A 24,242-nucleotide genomic window follows, 5' to 3' on the forward strand; every position below is an offset into this window, starting at 1 on the left:
GAGGACGGTTGGTTAGAGGTGGGGCGTGGGTATCAGCGCCGGCCTCTGATTGGCTGCGCGGCGCGAGGAGGCGGAGCCATCCGCACGGAGGCGGGACACCGTTCAAGCGCTCTCTGTTGGTTCGTTAGAGCGCGGCTGCAGCGCTCTCTGATTGGCGGGACGCAGTGGGGGAGCGGAAGGGGCGGAAGCGGCGGGGCGGGAATTCCGTCGGGAAGATGGCGGCGGCGGCGGTGGGGAGGGCACTGCGGGCGCTGCGGGTCGGGACAATGGCGGCCGGGACGCGGGGCCGCTCGGCGGGACCGCCGGGGGCCGTGGCGCTACCGCAGGTGCCGCTGGGGGCGGATCCCCACGAGGAGGAGCCAATGGCGGTGGCCCAGAGGAAGGTGAGCGGGGGTTGCGAGGGGAGAGGGGGCGGGGCTAGAGGAGGGGGCGGGGCTTGTGGGGCAGAGCTGGGGAGTCGGGGCGGGTCACGGGCAGGGGGCGGGGACTGAGGGGGGCGGGGACTGAGGGAGAGTGGGGCGGGGCTTGCCGAGAGGGGGCGGGGGCTAGCTAAGGGCAAAGCAGCCGGCCTGGGGCGGGGCTTGGAGGCCCACGGGGCGGGGCTTGCTGGCTGGGGGCGGGGCTTGGTGGATGGGTTCTGGGAGGGGCGGGGCTTGGCGTGGGGGCAGGGAATGCCCGTGGCTGAGCCCTGTGGGCGGTGCTTAGTGGCTGGGGGTGGGGCCAAGTCTTCAGGGTGGGGCTTGGGGTGGGGGCGTGGCCTGATCATCGGGGGCGGGGCTTAACGGGGACCGGGCTCTGCTGTGGGTGGTGGTTAGTGGAGAGGTGGGGCTGAGCAGAGGGAGTGGAGCCAAGCCATGTGGGGGCGGGGCCTTTCAGGTGGGGGCGGGGCCTACAGCAGGTAAGAGGCGGGAAAAGGGGATCCTGGGGCTACTGGGGGGGAGGAGGGGGTTGCTGGGGGGGGGCACCCAGGCACCCCGTTTCCCGGCAGAACCCCGATTACCACGGCTTTTCGGCGGACCCGGACACCGACGTCCTGAACATGCGGGCGGTTTTCTTCGCCGGCGTCTCTGTCGCCATCGTCCTTGGCAGCGTCTTCCTCCATTACCTGCCTGACTACGGGTGAGGGGGGGGATGGGGACGCACCCCGGGGACACCCCCCCAGCATCCGGGGAATCCCCCCACACACCTTGGGAAAGCACCTATAGGGCTCTATAGAGGGTTACAGGGGTCTATGAGGGGATGGGGGGGGAGTATGGGGGTCTATAGGGGCACATGAGTGGATGGGGGGGCTTTAGGGGCCTGTAAGGGGATAGTTGGGTGCATAGGGAACTCCTAGTCCTAGAGGGATCTATAGGAACCTATGGGCGGGGGCTCCTAGGGTCACTGGGGGGTCTATAGAGATCTTTGAGAAGATGTAGAAACCTATAGGAGGCTCCTAGAGAGTATATGAGAGTCTGTAGGAACCTATGGGAGGATGTAGGGGGCTCTTAGAGGCCCTGGGGAGTTCTGTAGGGATCTTTGAGAAGATCTAGAGATCTATAGGATGCTGCCAGGCAGCATATGGTGGTCTATAGGAACCTATGAGAGAATATGAGAGCCTATAGGCTGTGCCTAGGAGTCTTATGGGCATCTATAGAAACCTATGAGAGAGTGGGGGGGTGACTGGGGGCAGCCTGTATAGGAGTCTGAGAAAATACAGAGATCTATGGCAGGCTTCTAAAGAGTATATGAACATCTATAAGAACCTATCAGAGAATGTGAGAACCTGTAGAGAGTCCCTAGGTGTCCTATGGGGGTCTAGAGGAACCTATGAGAGGGTGGGGGGGCTCCTAAAGGGACTGGGGGGTTCTATAGGGGCATTTGAGAAGATGTAGAGACTTGTAGGAGCTTCCTGGGGAGCACATGAAGATCTACATGAACCTCTAGCACAATACGGGAACACATAAAAAACGTAAAACAATGTATAGGGATTTATGAAACTGCGTAAATGCACGTGGTAACTATGTAAGATCCGTAGAGTGACTATAGAATGTCTATAAAGATTTGTAAAGTTTTATAGCGATGTACAGGGGTCTATGGGGTGCCTGTGGGAGGCCACAGGGGGGGATCTCAGGGTCTATAGAGCCCGATGGGGGGCTTGGGGGGGGGATATAGGGACACCCGGGTCCCTGACCCCCCCACCCATACCCCTCACTCCAGGCTGCAGCAATGGGCCCGGCGCGAGGCCGAGCTCCAGATCCGGGAGCGGGAGAGTCGGGGGCTGCCGCTGCTGGATTCCAACTACTACGACCCTGCCCGCCTCGCCCTGCCCCCCCCGGAGTGAAACACCCCCCCCCTTGACACCTGGGTCCCCCCTAAGTGCCCCCCCCAGGGTCCCATGGGTGCCCCCGTGATCAACTGGGCGCTCATTCCTGCACACCTGGGACCCCTTTTGGGGGGGGGGGGGGCCAGGATACCTAGATTTTCCTTTTTGGGGGGGGGCGGGGGGAGGCAGCCAGGACCCCTGAGTACCTCTTTGTGGGGGGGCTGGGGGGTACCTGAACACCTGGGGCTCCCTAAGTCCCCCCCCCAGGGTCCCATGGGTGCCCCTTCCTGGACTCCTGGGACCCCTTTTTGCGGGCGGGGGCAGCCAGGACCCCTGAGTCCTTCTTTGGGGGGGGGGGGCTGGGGGGTACCTGGTCACCTGGGTCCCCTTTTTTGGGGGGGGATCCCCACTGTGGGTCTGTTAATAAAGTGATGGGGGCTCAGTCAGACGCCTGGGTTCTCTTTTTTCTTTGGAGGGGGATGCCTGGATGCCTGGGTCCCCTTTTTTTGAGGGGGGGGGTGCATGGATGCCCAGGTCCCGGTGTTTTTTGGGGGGGGGGTGCCTGGACTCCTGGGTCCCCCTTTATTGGGGAGGGGGGGGGACTGGGACACTGAGGGTCCTTTGCCAGCAAACCCAGACCACATCTCCCAGCAGCCCCCGCGGCACCATGACATCATCAGACGGCGACACCATGTGCCCCCACACAACGCCGTGGTCCTAAAGCCCCCCCCCATTGTTCCCCATAGCCCCCTATAGCCTCCAAGACCCCCAATAGGCCCCTAAAGCCCCCCCCCCGACCCCCTGTAGCCTCCACGACCCCCTATAGGCCCCTATAGCCCCCCATGACTCTTTATGACCCCTTGCAGAGCCCCTATAGGACCCCTGTGCCCCTGCCACCAGCCCCCATAGGGTGCCTGCAGCCCCCGTGTCCCCCCACCCTCTATTGAGCCCGTATAGCTTCCCCATAGGCTCCTATGCCCCCCCAAGCCCCTACAGGGCCCCCAGAGCACCGAGGACTCCCCAATAGGCCCCTATAGGGCCCTGTAGCCCTCCGATGCTCCCTATCCCCCCCCCCCATAGGCTGCTATAACCCCCCCCGGGCTCCATGCATCCCCTATAAGCCCCTATGCCCCCCGCAAGTCCCCCATAAGCCCCGACCCCTACCTCCGGCTTCCCATAGACCCCCATATACCCCTATAGCTCCCCTATAGTCCACCATAGGGCCCCATAGTTCCCTATATCCCCCATAAGCTCCCGCAGGCCCCCCCATAGCCCCCTATAGGCCCCCCCATAGCCCCCTATGGTTCTCCAGGTCCCCCCCCCAAGCCCCTATATGTCCCTATGGGCCCCTCTGTTGCCTCATAAGTCCCCATAGGCTCTGCACAGCCGCCTCACGGCCCCCTATATCCCCCTATAGGCCCCTTAGAGGCCCCCACAGGTCCTTAGAGGCTCCTATGGGGCCTCACGGCCCTCTATAGGCCCCTTTATCCCCCTCATCGGCCCCTATAGGCCCCCATAAGTCCCTATAGGCCCCTATAAGTCCCTATAGGCCTCCCATAGGCCCCGTGTCCCCTCCCGGCCGCCGTCGGGTCCGCGCACGCGGTGCTGTGTCACGAGGCCCCGCCCCCTCCCTCCTCCCGTAGGTGCGGGGCGGGGGCGGGGCTTCAACATCCGGGCTCCGGCGGGAGGAAAGGGGGCGTGGCCACCCGGGGCGCGCCCCCCCTCTCCCCAATCAGCTCCTCGGCCGAAGCGGGGGGGGAGGGAGGAGGCGGGCGGTGGCGGGAGGTGAGAACCAATAGAAGCGCGCCGGCGGGCGCCCGTAACCAATGGGAAGGGTCGGGGGGCGGGGAAGAGAGTGAGGAGGGAGGGGGCGGCGGGGGGTAGCCGACGCCGCCGCCATCTTGTCGCGGAGGAGCCGAGCGGAGCGGGCGGGACCCGGCGGCGGGGCCTGGACAGCATCATTGGTGCGGGAGGAGGGGACCGGGCCTGGAGGGGGGGGCCCCGGGGGGTGGGGGGCACGGGGAAGGGGGTGGGGGGCTGCGCTTGGAGGGGCTGAGGCCCCCCCTCCGGTTAGTGGGAACCCCGCCCCGGTTAGTGGGAACCCCCCGTCTGGGCCTGTGAGGAGGCCGGGAGGGGGACCTCCCCCTCCCTTGGGGAACCCCGGTAATGGGAACCTGACTCCGGTTAATGGGAACACCCCCATTTGGGGTCCTCGTTAATGGGGACCCGCCCCCCGGGGACCCCGGGTAGTAGGAACCCGACCCCAGTTAATGGACCCCCGATAATAGGAACACACTCCCCTCCCCCACCTGGGACCCCCAGTAGTGGGAACGTGGCGCCGGTTAATGGGAACCCCCTCCCCCGATAATGGGATCCCCCCCCAAGGGACTCTCGGTTAATGGGATCCCTCTCACCCTCCGGGGACCGCCGCTAATAGGAACCCTACCCCAGTAATGGGAACCCCTCAATGGGACCCTCGTTAATGGGACAGCCCCCCCCCCAAGACCCCGATTACAGGAACCTCTCTTGTTAATGGGAACCCTTGGCAAATCCTCGTCCCCTGTTAAGGTTGGGGGGGGGGCTGTTTTGGGTCCCTTGGCAGGGGTGATGTCACCCAGTGTCCCTTAGTGTCACCCTCTCCATCCCCCAGTGCCACCCAATGTCCCGTAGTGTTACTCTCTCCATCCCCCGGTGCCACCCCATGTGTCACCCACTGTCCCTCAGTGTCACCCGCTGCCAACCTGTGTCCCCCCCGGCATCACCCACTGCCCCCGGTGTCGCCTCATGTCCCCTCCTGATGTCACCAGGTGCCACTGAACATCACCGTGTGTCCCTCAGTGCCAACCCGTGTGTCACCCACCACCTTCGTGTCACCACCTGCTATCCCGTCCTCCCCAGTGTCACCCCAGTATCATCTTGTGTCCCTTCTGTTGTTACTCTTATGTGTCACCTGCTGTCACCCCTTGTCCCCAGCTGACCTCTGACCTCTGACCCCGCAGATGTCCAGCTCCCCGCTGTCGAAGAAGCGCCGCGTCTCCGGGTCCGAGCCGCCGACGGGCTCCAGCCGCGCCCCCGCCTCCGCCGTCCCCCCCAGCGTCACCCCTGCCAACGTGAGTGTCACCTCCTGTCACCCCTGGGTGTCCCTGTCACCCCCGCTGGGTATTCCTGTCACCTTCTTCGCTCTCATTGTCACCTCTGATGTTCAGAGCCGTTTCCGCTAACGTGGGTGGCACCTGGTGTCAACTTGCTGTTACCCAGTGTCACCCATTTGTCACCTGGGTGTCCCTACATGTTCTGGGGGTGACATTTGTCTCCCACGGTCCTCGTTCTCACCCCCCGTGCTCTGTTCAGAGCCACCCCCATCAATGGGAGTGTCACCTTGCTGTCACCCTGTGTCACTTGGGTGTCCCTATGTGTCCTGGGGGTGACGTGTGTCCCTTCTCAATCCTTGTTGTCAGCCATGCTCAGGGCCACCCCCATCAATGGGAGCGTCACCTGGCTGTCACCTCAGTGTCCCTGTTACCCCCGGGTGTCCCTGTCACCTTTTCTGGTCTCGCCGTCACCTCTGTGGTGCTCTGAGCCACCCCCATCAATGGGACTGTCACCCAGTGTCACTTGGCTGTCACCTGGTGTCACCCAGCTGCCACCTGGGTCTCCCCGTCACCCCCGGGTGTCCCTGTCACCCCTCCTGGAGGGGTTTGTCACCTTTTTTAGTCTCATTGTCACCTTTGTGCTGCTCTGAGCTTTCCCTGCGAATGCGGCCGTCACCTGGTGCCACCTTGTTGTCACCTGGGTGTCTCTATGCATCCTGGGGGTGGCACGTGTCCCCGTCCCCCGCTGACGCTGTTGTCACCCCCCCAGGGCATGGCGAAGAACGGGGGCGAGGCCGAGATCGATGAGGGGCTTTACTCCCGCCAGCTGTGAGTATCCAGATGTTGGGGTGCCCCCCCCCTTGGGGCAGGGGGTGGGACGTTGGGGTCCTCTGGGTGCCTGAGTCCCCCCCCCCGAGGATGCTGGGGTGTTCCTACAGATTTGAGGGGGCTCTATAGGTACTTGAGGGGGATCCCCATGGATTTGGAGGCTACTTGGGTCTCTCCTGGGGTGTTAGGGGATCCCTTAAGGACTTGGGAGGGCTCCATAGGTGCTTAGGGGGCTCCTCATGGATTTGGAGGGTCAATATGGATTTGCGGGGCTCCCTGGGTCTCTCCTGGGGTGCTGGGGGCTCCTTTAAGGACTTGGGGGAGGATCTATAGGTTCTTGGGGGGGTCCTTGTGGACTTGGGGAGTTCCATAGGTACTTGGGGAGGTCCATATGAATTTGGGGTGCTCTGTGGAGGTGTTGGGGGCATCGCTATGGATGGGGGGGGGGGATTCCCTAGATGCCTGGGTCCCTCCCAGTTATTTTCAGCCATTTTCACAGCCCTGGGGTGACCCTGTGAGACCTTGGGGGACCCCATGAGGATTTGGGGAACCCCCCGTGACCACCCTGACCCCCCCCAGGTACGTGCTGGGTCATGAGGCGATGAAGCGGATGCAGACGTCCAACGTCCTGGTGTCGGGGCTGCGGGGGCTGGGGGTGGAGGTGGCCAAAAACCTGGTGCTAGGGGGGGTCAAATCCGTCACCCTTCATGACCCCCAACCCGCCGCCTGGCCTGACCTCGCTTCCCAGGTGAGTTAATTAATTCTTTAGGCTTAATTAACCCCTGGTTGTGTTAATTGATCTTTTCTTGAGGTTAATTAAAGCTGGTTTTGGGGGGAGGGGCGTGTGTCCATGTCTGAGGTGAGCTAAATGCCCCCCGCCCCGAAGTAATTAATCCAGTCCTCGAGTCATTATCGGGGCTCATCAGAGGAGTTAAATGCCCCCCCCCACCTGCGTTAATTAATTAACCTAGGGGGTAATTAGTCTTTACAGGGTCTTGTTCTCTGAGGTGATTGGGTTGCCCAGGGGAGCTAAATGCCCCCCCCCCCCCCGGTGTATTTAATCCATGCTTGGGATTATTATTGGAGTTGACTGCAATACTTAGGAAAGTTAAATGTCACGCACCCTAGATAGTTAATTAATACTGGGGGTGATAAATTAATTTGGGGGGTAATTAATCATTATAGAGCGGTTGGAGAGGGGGGTGATTGGGTTGTCGAGGGAAGCTGAATTCCCCCCTCAGGGTAATTAATTCACCCCTAGAGTTGTTACCTGGCCTCATCAAGGGGGTTAAACATTATTCATGGGGTAATTAATTAACTTGGGGAGTAAGCAATTAACCTGAGAGGTAATTAGCTCTTATGGGGGGTGGTTGTGTGGGGTGATTTTGTTGCCTAGGGAAGCTGAATTCCCCCCCCAGGGTAATTAATTCACCCCTGAAGTTGTTATCAGGTCTCATTAAGGGAGTTAAATGTCCTGCATGGGGTAATTAATTAACCTGGCAAGTACTTAATTAACAGGTGGAGTAATTAGTCCTTATGGGGGGCTGTTGTGGGGGGTGGTTGGGTTTCTCAGGGGGGATAAATGCCCCCCTAGGGGCAATTAATTTGCTAGGGGCAGTAAATATCTCCCCATGTATTCCTGGAGAGGGTGGGGCAGCCTTCCATGGGTGCTGGGGAGTGTCTGGGAGGGGGGTCGTTGGGTGCCAGGCCCCCCCAACAACCCCCCCACCCCTTTTTTATTTTGTCACCACCCCCCCTCCCTCCCAAGTTCTACCTGCGGGAGGAAGACGTGGGGCAGAACCGGGCGGAAGCAACGCTGCCCCGATTAGCCGAGCTCAATGCCTATGTGGCCGTCACCAGCACCCGCCAACCCCTCAGCCAGGAGCTTCTGGCACCCTTCCAGGTACACCCGTGGCTGCCTGTACCCTGCCCATGGCTGCCTGTACTTCCTGCATCTGCCTGCATCTCTTACATCTACCTGTAGCCTGTCTGTGCCCCCTTTTCTTCCCCAAAATGAACTCTGGGGCCGTTGATTTGGGTGTCCGACTGTCCTTCACGTGGCCGACTGTAATCTCCGTGGCCGGTTGTACTCCTAAAAGCCGCCTGTACCCCTCTCTGGGGACAGTTGTGTCCCCTGGGACAGCAGTGGGCTCCCCACAACCATCCTTGGGGCTGTTTGTGTCCTACCATCCGGTTGTGCGTCCAACTGTACTTCTTAGCGACTCCTCGTGTCTCTGGCCATCTGTACCCACCCAGGATGCCCTGTACCCCCTAATTTCTGTCTCTCACACTCTCCACATGCCCTTACACGTGTGTCTGTCCATTCGCCAGCCTAGTTGTGTGTCTGACTGTACTTCTTTGGGCCTGCGTGTGTCTCCGTGGCCGCCCATACCCACCCAGGATTGCTTGTACCCGCTCAGGACCACCTGTACCCACCTAGGATGGGCTGTACCCCCTATTTTCTTCCTTAAGTGGTTCCTCGTGTATCTCTGGCCACCTACACCCACTCAGGAACCCCAGTACCCCCGAGTTCCTGGCTCAGACGGTCTTTGCATGCCATTATGCATTCAACTGTCCATGCGTCAGGCTGTGGGTCTGACTGTACCCCTCTGTGGCTGCTTGGGTCTCCATGGCCACCTGTACCCACCCAGGACCCCCTGTACCCCTCAGTTCCTGGGTCAGGTGGTCCCTGTGTGCCGTTATGTATGCAACTGTTTATCTGCGTGTCAGGTTGCGTGTCTGACTGTACTTCTTCATGGCGTTTTGTGTCTCTGTGGTGGCCTGTACCCACTCAGGATCTCCTATACTCCCCATTTTCTGGGTCTTGACAGTCTCCGCATGCTGTTCCTTGTCCATCTGTTTGTCTAATTGTGTGTCTGCCTGTGCTTCGTGGCTGCTTGTGTCTCTGTGGCTGCCTGTACCTGCTCAGGACTGCCCGTACCCCACATTTTCTGGGTCTGACAGTCTTCACGTGCCTTTACTTGTTTGTGCGTCTTGCTGTGTGTCTGTACCTCCCCAGGACCCCCTGTACTGGGTCTGAGGATCTCCTTGTGCCATTTGATGTCTGTCCATGCGTCTGCCTGGTTGTGAGTCCACCTGTACCTCCCTGTGGCTCCTTGTCTCTCCGTGGCTGCCTGTACTTCTCAAACCCTCCCCAGGAGGGTTATTCACCCCCCATGGCCTCCTGTCCATCCATCCCCTTCTGCGTCCACCCATCCCCTGCCCCAGGTGACGGATGAACAGACGTGGTCTTTCCATAGGTGGTGGTGTTGACCAACTCCTCGTTGGAGGAACAACTGTGGGTTGGGGACTTTTGCCACAGCCATGGGATCAAGCTGGTGGTGGCCGACACCCGCGGGCTTTTCGGGTGAGCTGGATGCCTGGGTCCCTTCTGTAGGGTCTCCCGGATGCCTGGGTCCCTTCTGTAGGGTCTCCCGGATGCCTGGGTCCCTTCTGTAGGGTCTCCCGGATGCCTGGGTCCCTTCTGTAGGGTCTCCCGGATGCCTGGGTCCCTTCTGTAGGGTCTCCCGGATGCCTGGGTCCCTTCTGTAGGGTCTCCCAGCTAGCAGGGTCCCGTTTAGGGGGTCTCCCAGCTAGCAGGGTCCCGTTTAGGGGGTCTCCCAGCTAGCAGGGTCCCGTTTAGGGGGTCTCCCAGGTGGCTGGGTTCTGCTTAGGGGGTCTCACAGATGCTTGGGTCCCTTCTGTGGCATCTCCCGGGTGCCTGGGTCCCTTCTGTAGTGTCTTGTGGATGCCTGAGTATTTTCTATAGGATCTCCTGGGTGGCTGAGTCCCATTTAGGGGGTCTCCTGGATGCTTGGGCCCCTTCTGTAGGGTCTGCCGGGCACTTGGGCCCTTTCTGTAGGGTCTCCTGGACCCCTGGGTCCCTTTTGGGGGGTGCCCCGGATGCCTGCGACCTTTTTGGGGGTCCGGGACACCCGGGTCCCCTGGCTGACACCATTTCCTCCCATTTCCTCCCCCCTCCCCCCCCCATTTTAGGCAGCTTTTTTGTGATTTTGGGGATGACATGGTGGTGACGGACACCAACGGGGAACAACCCCTCAGTGCTATGGTTTCCATGGTGACTAAGGTACTGGACGCTTGGGTCGCTTGGGGTGGGGGTAGGGTGTCTCCCGGACGCCTGGGTCCCCTCAGCACCCTGTCTTTCCCCACCGCTCCTCACCCAGGGGTGCCCGGGGGAGGTGACATGCCTGGACGAGGCTCGTCACGGCTTTGAGACGGGCGATTTCGTCACCTTCACCGAGGTGGAGGGTATGGAGGAGCTGAACAGCTGCGGTCCCGTCGAGATCCGCGTCCTCGGTGAGCCCAGACACCTGGGTGCTCAGGGTGGGGGGGTCTCCTGGACACCTGGGTCCTTTTTTAGGGGTTTCCTGGATACACGGGTCCCTTTTTAAGGGTCTCCCAGCTCCTTAGGTCCCTTTTTAGGGGTTTCCAGGATGTCTGGGTCCCTTTTTAGCGGTCTCCCGGACGTCTGGGTCCCTTGCGGGGAGCACCCTGGATGCCTGGGTCCCTTTTTAGGGATCTCCTGGCTGCCTGGGTACCTCGCAGGGAGCACCCTGGACAGCAGGGTCCCTTGCGGGGAACACCCCGGCTGTCTGGGTCATTTTTTAGGGGTGCCCCGAATGCCTGGGTCCCCTTTGCAGGTGTCCTGGCCGCCTAGGTCTCTTTTTAGGGGTCTCCCAGCTGCTTGGGTCCCTTGTGGGGAGCACCCTGGATGCCTGGGTCCCTTTTTAGGGGTGCCCTGAATTCCTGGGTCCCCTTTGCGGGTCTCCTGGATGTCTGGGTCCCTTTTTAGGGGTCTCCCGGCCGCTTGGGTCCCTTGCGGGAAGCACCCCAGCCGCCTGGGTCCCTTCTGGGGAGCACCCCGGGTGCCTGGGTCCCCTTTGCGGGTCTCCTGGCCGCCCGGGTCTCTGGGTGACAGCCCCACCCCCCAGGGCCGTACACCTTCAGCATCGGGGACACCAGCGGTTTCGGGGACTACGTGAGGGGGGGGATCGTCACCCAAGTGAAGATGCCCAAGCATATCCGCTTCGTGAGTGGCACTGGGAGAGGATTGGGAGGGAGCGAGGGGTGCTGGGAGGGAACTGGCAGGCACTGGGATGGACTGGGGGCAGGTTGGGAGGGGACTGGGGGACACTGGGAGGGACTGGGGGTAGATTAGGAGGCACTGGGAAGTACTGGGGGTTGGTGGGAGGTCATCAGGGGGCACTGGGAGATACTGGGGAGAATAGGAGCGGTTTGGGAGGGAACTGGGGGGGACTGGGAGGTACTTGGGGGTTGTGGAAGGTCATCGAGGGGCACTGGAAGGGGTTTGGGAGGGGTTCGGGGGTACTGGGAAGGAACTGGGGTATACTGGGAGGGATTTGGGAGCACTGGGAGGTACTGGAGGGTGATGGGAGGTCATTAGAGGGCACTGAGAGGGGATTGGGTGACACTGGGAGATACCGGGGGACTGGGAGGGGTTTAGGAGGGAACTGGGAGGGACTGGGGTGTCACTGGAGTATACTGGCAGGCACTGGGTGCTCACCTGTCCCCTCTCCGTCCCCAGAAGCGGCTGCGGGAGGCGCTGGTGGAGCCGGAGATGATGATCACCGACTTTGGGAAGGCCGAGAGACCTCCCATCATGCACTGGGGCTGGCAGGCCCTGCACCGCTTCATACACCAACATGGCCGCCCGCCTCGGCCACGCCACCAGGTGGGAACATCGGGGACTTTAGGGACATCAGGGGGGCTTGGGGACATGGGGAACATTGAGGGTGTTGGGGACAATGGAGGCCACTAAGTCTTGCACCAACATGGCCGCCCACCATGGCCCCACCACCAGTTGGGGATACTGGGTACGTTAGGGGTGTTGAGGACATGGAGGCCACCAGGTCCTGCATCAACATGGTCGCCCACCATGGCCTCACCACCACCTGGGGACGTTGGGAGACGTTGGAGATGTTGAGGACATTGGGGACACCATGGGGGACATTGAGTCCATGGAGACCACCAACACGTCACCATCACGACTTGTGGCCCCGCCTTTCTCCACGGGTGCTCCCAACACGGTGTGTCCCCATCCAGGGTGACGCTGCGGAGGTGGTGGCCTTGACCCGGGAGGTGGCCCCGGGGGCAGAGCTTGACGAGGAACTGCTGCGGGAACTGGCCTTCCAAGCCACCGGTGATTTGGCGCCCGTCAACGCCTTCATCGGGGGACTGGCGGCCCAGGAGGTCATGAAGGTACCGCCCACTTGGGATCCCACCCTGGACACTTGGGTCCCCACCCAGGACACCTGGGTCCCCTCCCCGGATGTTTGGGTCCTCTAACGAGGACCATAACGCAGGCGGTGTCGGGGAAGTTCACGCCCATCACTCAATGGCTCTACTTTGACGCGTTGGAGTGTCTTCCTGAAGAGAATAAGGAGACGGTTCTTACAGAGGAGCAGTGTCGCCCGGTGAGCACCCATGGGTGGGGGGGGCCTGCTGGCGGTGGGCATTGGTCAGAGGAGGTACCCGTGGGTGGTGTCTCCTTGGGGTGAGCATTGGTTGTAGGACATTTGCTGGAGGACATCCATTGGTTGGGCACATTCTTGATGTCACCCATGGGTTGCCTATTTTCTCGACGTCAGCCATGGGTTGGCCACCTTCTCAGGGACACCCATGGGTGGGCATCTCCTTGGGGTGGGCTTTGGCCAAGAGGCATCCATGGGTGGGCTTCTCCTTGGGGTGGGCGTTGGTCGTTGGGGCAGGCATGGGTGGGGATTTGCTGGAAGACACCCATGGGTTGGTTGTCTTCTTGATGTCAGCCATGGGTTGACCACCTTCTTGGGGACACCCATGGGTGGGCATTTCCTTGTAGTTGGTAGGAGCTAGGGGGCACCCATGGGTGGCCTCTCCTTGGGGTTAGCATCTGCTTGAGAACACCCATAGCTTGGCTACCTTATTGGGGGATGCCCATGGGTGGGCACCTTCTTGAGGACACCTGTGGGTTTGTCATCTCCTTGTGGGCACCCATGGGTGGTCATGCCCCTTGGGGACATCCTCTTAGGGTACACCCATGGATGGGCATTGGTCATAGGGCACCCATGGGTTGGCCATGTTCTTGGCGACACCCACGTGTGGGTGCTTTCTTGGGGTGGGCATCACCCATGGGTGGCCTCTTGTTAGGGTGGACGTTGGCCATGGGACACCCATGGCTGGCCCCTCCTTGGGTTTGGCATCTGCTTGAGGACACCCATGGGTGGGCATCTCAGTGGGGTTGGCATTGACTACTGAGCACCCATGGGCAGGCATTTCCTTGAGGAACCCATGTTGGCCACCTTCTTGGGGCCACCCATGGGTGGGTGTCACCCACGGGACACCAGTGGGTGGCTTTGTGGTCCCCGGTGGTGTCCCCGTGATGGGGTGACATATCTGGATGACCCATCGGGTTGTCCCCAGCGCAACAGCCGCTACGACGGGCAGATTGCGGTGTTCGGAGCGGAGCTGCAGGCCAAGCTGGGTGCCCAGAAGTACTTTGTGGTCAGTGTCCCTGACTGTCCCCAGATGTCCTCAACTTTCCCCTTGTGTCCTCCATGTGTCCCCAAGTGTCCCCTCATGGCTGTTGAGTGTCCTCTTCTCCCATCTGCATGTTCCCAAGCCTCTATGGCCACCTCGGGCTGCGTCCTCAAGTGTCCCCTCCCTGTCCCCAAGTGTCTATCAAGTGTCCCCAAGTATCTTCATGAGTCTCCTCGTGTGTCCCTGTGGGTTCTCCACATGTCCCTTCCCTGTCTCCAGGTGTTCTTAAGTCTTCTCACAGGTCTCCTAAATGTCCCTGCATGTCCCCAAGAGTCCTCCACGTGTCCCCAGGTGTCCCCAAATGTCCCCTCATGTTGTTATGGAACTGCCAAGTGTCCTCCTCTCCCATCCACGTGCCCCCAGGCCTCCTTAGCCACCTTGGGCTGCATCCCGGAGTGTCCCTTCCCTGTCCCCAAGTCCATCAAGTGTCCCCAAGTGTCCTCGTGTCTCCTGAGTGTCCCTACGGGTCCTCCAAGTGTCCCCATCTGTCCCTAATTGTCCCCACACATCCGTCAAGTGTCCCCATGGGTCTCCTGAGTGTCCCTTCATGTCCCCATGTACTGCCACATGTCCTTCAAGTGTCTCCAAGTGTTCTCACAGGTCTCCTGAGTGTCCCCACATGTCCCCATGGGTCCTCAGAGTGTCCCCATCTCACTCCAAGTGTCCTCACGCATCCCTGAGCGTCCCCAACTGTCCCCTCGTCCCCACCCCTTTCCCATCCACTTGTTCTCAACCCCTGCGGGGCCACCTCGGGCTGCATCCCCGAGTGTCCCCAGGTGTCCCCACATGTCCCCACGTGTCCCTGGGTGCAGGTGGGGGCCGGGGCCATCGGCTGCGAGCTGCTGAAGAACTTTGCAATGGTGGGACTGGGCTGTGGCCCTGAGGGTTGCATCACTGTCACTGACATGGACACCATCGAAAAGTCAAACCTCAACCGCCAGTTCCTCTTCCGGCCCTGGGATGTCACGGTGAGGGGTGGGATCAAAGGGCAAGGAACCTATGGGGGATGAGTGGGTGGAGCCTTGAGGGGCAGGGTTTCAGAGGGCGGGGTCTGCCGGGTAGGAACCACCATGGAGGTGGCCAATGTTGAGTTGACCGCTGTCAACTCAACAGTCATGTTGAGTTGTGAGTGGGAGGGACCTAAATGGGTGGGGCTGAAGGGGGAGGAGCTTGTGGAGGTGTGGAATGAGTGAGTGGAGCCTCAAGGGGTGGAGGCTCAGGGGGTAGAGTCTACGGGTTGGAAAATAGGTCTAGGATTAGTCAATGTTGAGTTGGCCAAGACCAATCGTCAAGTCATCTGAAGGTAGCACAGTAAGTGGGAGGGGCTGAAATGGGTGGAGCTTAAGGAGGAGAAGTCTAGGCAGAGCCTTGAGGGGGGGTCTTAGGGCGTGGAGTCGGGGGGGGGGGAGCCACCATCAAGGTGCTGCCGTTGAGTTGACCAACAACAATCAAGTTGCCTTGACATTTCATTGGATTGGGAGAGGCACAAAGGGGTGGGGCTTAAGGGGACGAGTCTATGAAGTAGAGGGTGAGTGGGTGGAGTCAAGGGGCAGAGTCTATGGGGGAACCACCATCAAGATGCTATCATTGAGTTGGCCAATGTCAACGGTCAAGTCACCTTGACATTTTGTTGGATTGGGAGAGGCACAAAGGTGTGGGGCTTGAAGGGGTGGGGCCTTAAGGGGCGTGGCTTCTCCCCACAGAAACTGAAGTCGGAACGGGCGGCAGCAGCGGTGCGGGAGATGAACCCGGCGCTGCGGGTGAGCAGCCGCCCCGACCGCGTCGGCCCCGACACCGAGCGTGTCTACGATGACGACTTCTTCGAGGCCCTGGATGGCGTCGCCAATGCCCTGGACAATGTTGATGCCCGTGAGCACCCGTGGGGTCCTCGGGGTGCTATGGGGGGTCCTCGGGGTGCTAGGGAAGCCCTCAAGGTGCTGGAGGGGGTTCTTGTGATGTTATAGGGCATCATTTGGGTTCTGCGGGGGGGTTGGGGGTCTATAGAGGTTCTTCAGGGTGATGTGGGATCTTCTTGGGGTGCTACAGGGATTTTTTGGGTGCTATAGAGAGGTCCTTGGGTGCTGTAGGTCATCATTTGGGTGCTCTGGGGGGATTGGGGTGCTACAGAGGGTCTTCAGTGTTGTGTGGGATGATTTTGGGGGTGCTGTAAGTGGGGGTTTGGGTGCTCTGAGGGTTTTTTGGGTGTTATAGGTGGTCTTCACGGTACTGTGGGGGGTCCTTGAGGTATTATAGGGCATTGTTTGGGTGCTCTGGGAGTTTTGGGGGTGCTGTAGGGGATCTTCAGGATGCTATACAGGGTCCTTGGGGTGCTATAGAGCATCATTTGGGTGCTTCAGGGGGCTTTGGGGGCTATAAGGCGTCTTCAGGGTGGTGTGGGATGTTCTTAGGGTGCTGTAGGAGGTCTTTTGGGGTGCTATAGGGTTTTTTTGGGTGCTCGGGATTTTAGGGTGTTATAGGGGGTCTTTGGGGTGCTGGGGGTGGTCCTTGGGGTGTTATACAGCTTCATTTAGGTTTTCTGGGGGGGCGTGGGGGTTGGGGGCTATAGAGGATCTTCAGGATGATCTTGGGGTGCTGATCTTGGGGTGCTGTACAGAGTTTTCTGGGTATTAGGTACTATAGGAGCTCTTCAGGTACTATAGAGATTTCAGGCAGGCTATAGGTATTTTCAGGGGTGCCTCTAAGGATGCTGTAGGGACCCCCAGGAGTGCAATAGGCCTGCCTAGAGATGCTATAGGGATGCTGTAGAAATCTTAGGAGTCCTATAGGGACTCCAGCAATGTTGTAAGGATCTTCTAAAGGAGCTATAAGGATGTCATAAGTACCCCCAAAAATGCTATAGGGACTCCTAGGGTTGCTATAAGGGCCTCAGGCAGGCTACAGGTACCTTCAGGGTGCTACCAGAGCATTGCAGGTATGCCCAGAAACACTTAAGTACCTGCTAGAACACTATACAGACTGTCAGGTGTGCTACAGGAACCTCAGGAATACTATAGACATCCCAAGAATACTATAAGGACCCCTGGGAGTGCCATAGGCACCTCAGAGTGCCCCAAAACCCCCCTCCGGGACCACCCCCTGGGGCCTGGGCAACCTATAGACACTGGGGCACCTTCTAGACACTGGGCTTATTCCACTATAGGGCTCTATATGGACCGGCGCTGCGTCTATTACCGAAAGCCGCTGCTGGAGTCGGGGACACTGGGGACGAAGGGGAACGTGCAGGTGGTGATCCCTTTCCTGAGCGAATCCTACAGCTCCAGCCAGGACCCCCCCGAGAAGGCCATCCCCATCTGCACTCTCAAGAACTTCCCTAACGCCATCGAGCACACCCTCCAGGTACCCCTATAGGGGCTTCGCACGCCTGGCTCCCTTCTATAGGGGACCCCGGATGCTTGGGTTCCTTCTGTAGGGTGTTCTGGGCACTTAGGTTCTTTGGATGGGGTGATTTAGATTCCTGGGTCCTTTCTATAGTGTGTCTTGGACACCTGGGTTCTTTCTATAGGGGATTCAGGGCACCTGGGTCCCTTCTATAGGAGGCCTGGATGCCAGCGTCCCTGCTGTAGAGTGCTCTGGACATCCGGGTCCTCACCGGGGGAGGTCCTGCATGTTTGGGTCCCTTCTATAAGGTGTCCTGGACACCTATGTGTTTTCATATGGGGTGCCCTGGATGCCTGGGTCCCCCCAGCTGACAGCCCCTTCTCCGCAGTGGGCGCGTGACGAGTTCGAGGGTCTCTTCAAGCAGCCGGCGGAGAATGTCAACCAGTACCTGACGTGGGTGTCAGGGGAGGGGCCGAGGGGGGAGGAAGGAGGGGTGGGGGGCACCCAACAACCCCCCTGCATCCCCCCAGCATGGCACCCAGCCTGCGTGGCACCCGTATAACCCCCCCAGCATGGCACCCACCCTGCGTGGCACCCGTATAACCCCCCCAGCATGGCACCCACCCTGCGTGGCACCCATATAACCCCTCCCGCTTTACATCCCGTGCCTCACCCCCCCCCACTAACTTCCTCCCCCACCACTTCCCTGCATTGCTCACCCCCCCCTCATCCTCACCCTTCCCCTACCTCCCCAGGGACCCTAAATTCGTGGAGCGCACCCTGCGCCTGGCGGGCACCCAACCGCTGGAGGTACTGGAAGCGGTGCAGCGCAGTTTGGTGAGCGAGCGGCCTCGGGCTTGGCCTGACTGCGTGGCTTGGGCCTGTCGCCATTGGCACCGTCAGTACAGCAACAACATCCGTCAGCTCCTCCACAACTTCCCTCCAGGCCAGGTGGGTGACACTGGGGGCGCCAGGGTGGATCGGGTCCCTTGGGGTGCATTGAGACCCGCGGGGGCTGGATTGGGCCCCTGGGGGAGGGGTGTGTGTGGATTGGGCCCCTCGGGGTGCTTTAGGGTCCCTTGGGGTGGATCAGGCCCTTTGCAAAGGGGTCAGGGTGCATCAGGACCCATGGGGTGGATCGGGCCCCTGGGGGGGGGGGCATTGGGTCCCTGGGGGTGCTTTAGGGCCCCTTGGGGTGGATCGGGCCCGTAGGGGTGCATTGGGACCCCTGGGGAGGGGGGAGGTGGATCGGGCCCCGGGGGGGGGGATAACTCCCCTGTTAACCCTCATTACCCTAATTGACCCTTTTCTACCCCTTTAATTACCCCCCTCGTTGCCCCATTAACATATAATTGTATGTTAAATACTTTCATTAACACCTAATTGCCCCATTAACTATTAATTGCTCGTTAGTTACCCATTAATTTCTAACTGCCCCATTAATTGCTCTCATTAACCCTTAATTACCCATTAATCACACCACTAACCCCTAATTGCGCCATTATTTTCATTTACCTTTAATTATTCTCTTCAATCCTTAATTGTTTATTAATTACCACATCAACCCTTAAGGGCTCTGTAATTGCCTTCATTAACCTTTAGTTGCTCCTTAATTTCTCCATTAACCCTTAATTGCTTAGATTATGCCTTACTTGCCTCTTAATTATTGCTATTAACCCATAATTACTCCTTTTATTGTTCTCATCAACCCTTAATTGCCCCTTAATTGCTTTCATTAGCCCCTAATTGCCTTGATGACCCCTTCCTGTCCCCTTAATTACCCCCATTAACCCTTTCCCCACCCCTAATTACCCTCATTAACTCCTAATGACCTCATTAACACCTTCCCGCCCCCAATGACCTCATTAATGCCTCTCTCCTCCGCTGCAGAAGACGAACTCCGGGACCCTCTTCTGGTCGGGGCCCAAGCGCTGCCCCCACCCCCTCGTCTTCGACCCTGACAATGTGAGTGGGGCGACGGGCGGGGCCTCCGGGGGGGTGCTGTCACCCGTGGGTCACCCTTGGGTGCCATTGTCGTTGGGTGCCAACCATCACCCTTGGGTGCCATCGGTCATTGTTGGGTGCCACCATCACCGTTGCTTGGTGACCATCACACTTGGGTGCCACCATCACCGTTGCTTGGTGGCTATCGCCCTTGGGTGCCATTCCATCACCCTTGGGTGCCATTCCATCACCCTCACCTGTGGGTGCCGTCCCACCACCCTTAGGTGGCACCTATCACCATTGGGTGATGGATGTTACCCTTTGGTACCATCAGTCATCATTGCGTGCCATCCCATCACTTTTGGGTACTGCCACCACCCTTGGGTGCCATCCTACCACCCTTGGGTGCCATCCTACCACCCTTGGGTGCCATCACATCACCCTTGGGTGCTGTCCTTCACCCTTGGATGTCATCCCATCACCTTTGGGTGCCATCCAATGAGCTTTGGGTGGTGTTCTTCACCCTTGAACATCCTTCTATCCTTCTTGGGTGCCATCCATCACCCTTTGACATCATCCCATAATCCTTGGGTGCCATCCATCACCCTTGGGTGCCATCCAATGACTCTTGAGTGGTGTCCTTCACACTTGAGCATCCTTCTATCCCCCTTGGGTGCTGTTTGTCACCCTTGGGTGGTGTCCCATCCCCCTTGAGTGCCATCCTGTCACCCTTGGGTGCTTTCATCACCCTTGGGTGCCATCCATCACCCTTGGGTGGCACCCATCACCTTTAAACATCCTTCTATCCTCCTTTCCTGACGTCCCTCCCCCTTTGGGTGTCATCGTTCTCCCCCCTGACACCCATGGGTGCCCCTCTCCAGCCCCTCCACCTTGACTACGTGATGGCGGCGGCCAACCTCTTCGCCCAGAGCTACGGCATCGGGGGCTCGCGGGACCGGGGGGCAGTGGCCGAGCTCCTGCGTCACGTCCGCGTCCCCCCCTTCGCCCCCAAGGCCGGCGTCCGCATCCATGTCTCCGACCAGGAGCTACAGAGCGCCACTGCCGCCCTCGGTATGGGTGCTGGGGGCAGGGGGGGAGCACCCATGGGTGCTGGGGGGGCATCTATGGGGGGTGGTGGGGGTGGTTAGGTAGAGGGTTGGGGCAATTCTGGGGGTTGGAGGTACTTGGATGGTGTGGAGAGACGGGTTAGGTGTGGGGTCGGGGCAGCCATGGGTGCTGGGGGGATGGAGGGATGGGGTACAGGCACCCATGGGTGCTGGGGGGCATCTGTGGGGTGCGGTGGGGTTGGTTGGGTAGAGGGTTGAGGCACCTGTGAGCGCTGGTGGCACTTAGAGGGTATGGAAGAACATGTTGGGTATAGCGTAAGGGCACTCATGGGTGCTGGGGGGATGGAGGTACAGACACCCATGGGTGCTGGGGGTCCCACCGGGGTCCTGTGGATGCCGGGGGTCCCATGGGTGCCCCCCCCACCCACAGACGATGGGCGCCTGGAGGAGCTGAAGGCGTCGCTGCCCAGCCCCGAGGAGCTGCCCGGCTTCCGCATGTTCCCCATCGACTTCGAGAAGGTGGGTGCTGCCCCCCCCCGCCAAGCACCTATGGGTGCCCCCCACCCATGGGTGCTCACCCCCACCCACGGGTGCCCCCCCAGGACGATGACACCAACTTCCACATGGATTTCATCGTCGCCGCTTCCAACCTGCGAGCGGAGAACTACGACATCCCCCCGGCCGACCGCCACAAGGTGGGTGCTGGGGGACACCCATGGGTGTTGGGGAGGTCGGGGTGGGTGTCATTGGGTGTTATGGGGGTCCTATGGGTGCTGGGGGGGTGTTGTGGGGGTCCTATGTGTGCTGGGGGCATCTTATGAGGTGTTACTGCGGTTCTTATGGGGGTGTTATGGGTGCTGCTGGGAGGTTATGGGTGCTGGGGGGGTCCCATGGGTGCTCTGGGGCATTATTGGGGTTCTTATGGGGTGTTATGGGTGCTGCGGGGGGGCTGTGGGTGCTGGGGGTGGTCCCACGGGTGCTGGGGGGGGTTTACTGGGGTTCTTATGGGGTGTTACAGGTGCTGGGGGAGGGGTCCTGTGGGTGCTATGGGGGGTCCCATGGGTGCTATAGGGTCTGTAGAGTGCATATAAAGCGTGTGCTGTGCCGAGCACAGAAGCTCTATGGGCGCATGTAGGGCCTGTATAGGGGATGTATAAATGCTGTGGGATCTACAAAACATATAAGGCCCATAGGTGTTCAGGGTCTCTATAGCGTCTGCCAGGAGCATGGAGCATGTACATACAACGGTTATAGATTATCTATAGAATCTAAGAGTACGTATAGGGTCTGTAAATGGTCTATAGAGTACCTATGGGGTCTATAGATTACATAAAGGGCGTGTGGAGGGTCTGCAGAGTACGTACGGGCTATATAGCATAGCTGTAGAATATATATATAAATAAACTAGGAATGAATCATATGGAATAGTTATATAGCAGGGATACATATAGATTTATACATGTAGGTATATGTGGGATTCTATAGTCTGAAACATACATAAGCTCTGCAGATGTATGTGCTCTGTATAGAGTCGATACCGTACACGCAGAGTGTGTAGGATGTGTAGAGGTGGTGTGGGTTGGGTATGGGGGCTGTAGGGCACATATGGGGGGTTGTGGAGCACATAATGGGGGGCTGTAGGACACATGGGGCTGTAAGACACATATGGGGGGTTGTGGGGCACATATGGGGCTGTTGGTTATATAGGTGCCTATAGACCCTATATATAGAACCCATAGAGAGTTCAAGCATTGCACCCCCAGGATCTATAACTGCTCCATGGGGAGATCCAGGGCCGGGGGGGCATCAGCCGGGCCTGAGGGGGTGGGGGGGGGGTGGCCAGCGGTGCCCCCCCTGCCCCCGCGGTCCCTATAGGTACTTCCATATGGGGCAGAGCAAACTGATCGCGGGGAAGATCATCCCGGCCATCGCCACCACGACGGGGGCGGTGGTGGGCCTGGCCTGCCTCGAGCTCTACAAGCTGGTGCAAGGTCACCGCCGGTTGGCTTCCTACAAGAACGCCTTCCTCAACCTGGCCCTGCCCTTCGTCGGCTTCTCTGAACCCCTCGCCTGCCCCCGGAATAAGGTAGGGGGCTGCCCCATAGCGCCGGCGCGGACCCTATAGATGTCCCGGGGGAACCACGTAGACCTGGCGGCAACCAGGTGCTGCCCAAAGGGGGTTGGGGTCGAGTTGGAGTTGAGTTCTAGAGGTGGTCTGGGGTCTTGGGGTGCTGCTTCGTAGCTCTTTGACCCATAGAACCCATAGCATGGTGGTAGACCCTATAGATGTCTTGCGGGAAGCCCACAGACCTGGTGGCAACCGGGTGCTGCCCAAAGGCAGTTGCGGTTGAGTTCTAGAAGTGGTTTGGGGTCTTGGTGGGGTTGGGGTGCTGCCCCACGGCTCCCTGACCCATAGAACCCAACCCTGTAGCGTGGTGGTAGATTGTGTAGGTGCCCCATGAGTCAAGGTGTCAGCTGGGTGCTGCCCTAAGTGGGATTTGTTGGGTTGGGGTTGGGATCTTGGGTAGGGATTGGGTTGGGGTTGACTTCTGGAGGTGGTTTGGGGTCTCGGTGGGATTGGGGTGCTGCCCCACGGCTCCCTGACCCATAGAACCCAGCCCCATAGCATGATGGTGGACCCTATAGGTGCCCCAAGTCACCCTATGGTGCTAGTGACCCCCTCTGGAGCCCCAATTGCCCCCCCGTGGGTCCCAAGTCCCCCACCATGGTTCTGTCCCCATGCGTCCCACCCCCCCTGCCGTGGGTCTGAGCACCCCCCGCCGTGGGTCTGCCCCCCTCCCAGTACTACGAGGTGGAGTGGACGCTGTGGGACCGGTTCGAGGTGCAGGGGCTGCAACCCGACGGGCAGGAGATGACCCTGCGCCAGTTCCTCGCCTACTTCAAGGTACTGGGAGTACTGAGAGAGACCGGGAGGGGGCAGAATGGGGAGGCTGGGGGGGGCACTTGGGGGGTCTGAGGGGCACTTGAGCCCCACCCAATGTCCCCATGTGCTCCCTATGTCCCCCAAAAGGGACCCCAACTCAAGAGGGGACACCCAAGAGGGAAGGTGGGGAGATGAGGCCACCACACTGGCTGGCGCCCCCCAAGACCATGGGGTGCTGTGGGTTGCTGTGGGGCATCCACAGGTCCCCTGTGCCCCACCCGACGTCCCCATGTGTGTCCCCCACCTTGTCCCCTCAGAAGGAACACCGGCTGGAGATCACGATGCTGTCGCAGGGCGTCTCCATGCTCTACTCCTTCTTCATGCCAGCCGCCAAGCTGCGCGAGCGTCACGACCAACCGTAGGGCCCTGAGGGTGGGGGGGTGGTACCTGTGGGTGGGGGGGGTGTTACCTGGGGGTGAGAGTTGTGTCCCGTGGGTGGGGGACGGGGTCCCGTGGGTGAAGGACACATCCCGTGGGTGGGGATGGGTCTTGGCCATGACCCCATCCCTGTAGGGTGACAGTCTCCGTGGTTGAGGCCACCGTACCTTGATGTCACCCCCCCACCCCTACCCGAAGGGTGACAATCTCCCATCGCGGAAGCCGTCAGAGGGGGTGGGGGGAGGGGCTGACGTCCCCCCGGGTGCCACCCACCGGTGACGCTGCGTCCCCCCTCCTCAGGATGACGGAGATCGTGGCGCGGGTCTCCAAGAAGAAGGTCGGCCGCCACGTCAAGGCCCTCGTCTTCGAGCTCTGCTGCAACGATGACACCGACGCCGACATCGAGGTGCCCTACGTGCGCTACACCATCCGCTAGCCCCGCCCACGGGGGGGCGGAGTCATGCCCGGCCACACCCTGTCCTACCCGGCCACACCCTTTGCCCATCTGGCCACACCCCTCCCCTTCTGTCCAGCCCTGTCCTGTTCCCCCCATTTTCCTCTAGTTGTTGTTGTGTCTTGGCCCTGCCCCCGAGTTGGGGGTGGGGGGGCTGGGGGGCGGGGCATGGGGGGGCTCCGCCCAATAAATATAGACGTTGGCAAAAGATGGCCACTGCCCTGTGTGTCGCTGGGGGGGGGGGCAGTGGGTGGGGCCAAGATGGCTGCTGGGTGCTGTCATGTGGCACCAAGATGGCTGCCGGGTGGCATCAATGGGTGTGGCAAAAGAGGGC

The 24,242-nt window shown here is 60.1% G+C and overlaps 2 protein-coding genes across 2 annotated transcripts; both read left to right on the plus strand.

Annotated features, from left to right (window-relative positions):
• Positions 1–190: 190 nt before the first annotated feature.
• Positions 191–2,751, plus strand: NDUFB11 (NADH:ubiquinone oxidoreductase subunit B11). The gene is made up of 3 exons (XM_069774398.1): positions 191–383; positions 989–1,119; positions 2,200–2,751. The coding sequence occupies exons 1-3, from the start codon at positions 216–218 to the stop codon at positions 2,321–2,323; spliced, it is 423 nt and encodes a 140-aa protein (XP_069630499.1). The 5' UTR covers positions 191–215; the 3' UTR covers positions 2,324–2,751.
• A 1,416-nt stretch (positions 2,752–4,167) lies between these two features.
• Positions 4,168–24,078, plus strand: UBA1 (ubiquitin like modifier activating enzyme 1). The gene is made up of 26 exons (XM_069774308.1): positions 4,168–4,269; positions 5,305–5,415; positions 6,167–6,225; positions 6,805–6,973; positions 7,994–8,128; positions 9,486–9,592; positions 10,222–10,312; positions 10,410–10,542; positions 11,178–11,275; positions 11,792–11,938; positions 12,310–12,465; positions 12,570–12,680; positions 13,666–13,746; positions 14,595–14,750; positions 15,486–15,651; positions 16,943–17,139; positions 17,510–17,574; positions 17,877–18,072; positions 19,012–19,086; positions 19,947–20,136; positions 20,563–20,651; positions 20,735–20,827; positions 22,027–22,218; positions 22,936–23,037; positions 23,334–23,434; positions 23,755–24,078. The coding sequence occupies exons 2-26, from the start codon at positions 5,305–5,307 to the stop codon at positions 23,888–23,890; spliced, it is 3,156 nt and encodes a 1,051-aa protein (XP_069630409.1). The 5' UTR covers positions 4,168–4,269; the 3' UTR covers positions 23,891–24,078.
• The last annotated feature ends 164 nt before the right edge of the window (positions 24,079–24,242 follow it).

The sequence above is a fragment of the Haliaeetus albicilla genome, chromosome 29 (genome assembly GCF_947461875.1).
Source record: "Haliaeetus albicilla chromosome 29, bHalAlb1.1, whole genome shotgun sequence".
NCBI lineage: Eukaryota > Metazoa > Chordata > Aves > Accipitriformes > Accipitridae > Haliaeetus > Haliaeetus albicilla.